At 43.6% G+C, this 1,115-nt stretch overlaps 1 protein-coding gene across 1 annotated transcript; it reads right to left on the bottom strand.

Annotated features, from left to right (window-relative positions):
- Positions 1 to 11: 11 nt before the first annotated feature.
- LOC121963206 (gastrula zinc finger protein XlCGF8.2DB-like) lies at positions 12 to 1,109 on the bottom strand (the record flags this gene model as incomplete). The annotated part of the gene is made up of 1 exon (XM_042513528.1): positions 12 to 1,109. A coding segment is annotated over exon 1 (1,098 nt), but the record flags the coding sequence as incomplete, so codon positions are not given.
- Between the last annotated feature and the right edge of the window lie 6 nt (positions 1,110 to 1,115).

Below are 1,115 nucleotides of genomic sequence, written 5' to 3'. Positions count from 1 at the left end.
TCTAGAGTTGCTGTGCAGACATATCTTTTCCCACACTCAGAGCAGCTGAATGGTTTCTCTCCTGTATGAGATCTCATGTGTGTGGCCAGACTTTCCTTAGTGCCAAATCTTTTCCCACACTCAGAGCAGCTGAATGGTCTCTCCCTGACAGGGACTTGATCATTTTTCAGAGAGTTTAAACCTGACTGAGGTTCTCTGGTCTCCCTCCAATCATCACTATCATCAGTCTCAGGTTCAGAAAAGTCTCCAGTCTTGTTCTCAGTGTCTGGTTGTAAATGTGTATCTGGATGTGAGTTCCTGGCTGGTTCTGGTCCTCCACAGTCCTCTCCATTAACTTCTGTTTCCATGTGTTGAGTTGAGCTGCTGGCTGGAGGCTCTGCCTCTCTGTTCTCCTCAGTTTGTGAGGAGAGCTGTGAGGACTGACTACCAACACATTTATGTCTTTTGACCCGTGGACGCCAAGCAAATGTTTTGTTACAAGCACTGCAGCTGAATCGTTTTGCCCCTGTGTGGACTGACATGTGGTTTGTCAGTTGCACTTTCTGTATAAAACGTTTCCCACACACTGAGCAATTGAAGGGTTTCTCTCCTGTATGAGTAACCATGTGTCTCTTCAGACTTCCACTGTCAATGAAACCTTTATCACACACTGAACAGCTGAAAGATTTCTGTCCTGTATGAGTCAACATGTGTCTCCTCATATTTCCTCTTTCAATGAAAGCTTTACCACATATTGAACAGCTGAAAGGTCTCTCTCCTGTATGATTCATCATGTGTTGCTTCAGACGATGCTTGCCCAAAAATTGCTTACCACAAACTGAGCAGCTCAATACTTTCTCTCCTGTGTGGATACTCATGTGATTCTGTAAATTTCCCTTCTGTGCAAAAGATTTCTCACAAAATGTGCAGCTGAAAGCCTTCTCACCTGTGTGCGTTTTAATGTGTACCTTCAAATTTCCTCTTTCAGTGAACGCTTTACCACATACTGAGCAATTGAATGGTTTCTCTCCTGTGTGAATTCTCATGTGTTTATGTAAACATCCACTCTGCGCAAAAGATTTTTTACACACTGAGCAGCTGAATGGTTTCTCTCCTGTATGAGTTCTCATGTGTTG

This window comes from Plectropomus leopardus, unplaced genomic scaffold (assembly GCF_008729295.1).
Source record: "Plectropomus leopardus isolate mb unplaced genomic scaffold, YSFRI_Pleo_2.0 unplaced_scaffold10405, whole genome shotgun sequence".
In the NCBI taxonomy this organism is placed as follows: Eukaryota; Metazoa; Chordata; class Actinopteri; order Perciformes; family Serranidae; genus Plectropomus; species Plectropomus leopardus.
The sequence above is the reverse complement of the archived record's forward strand: the minus strand, read 5'-3'. Positions and strand labels throughout refer to the sequence as shown.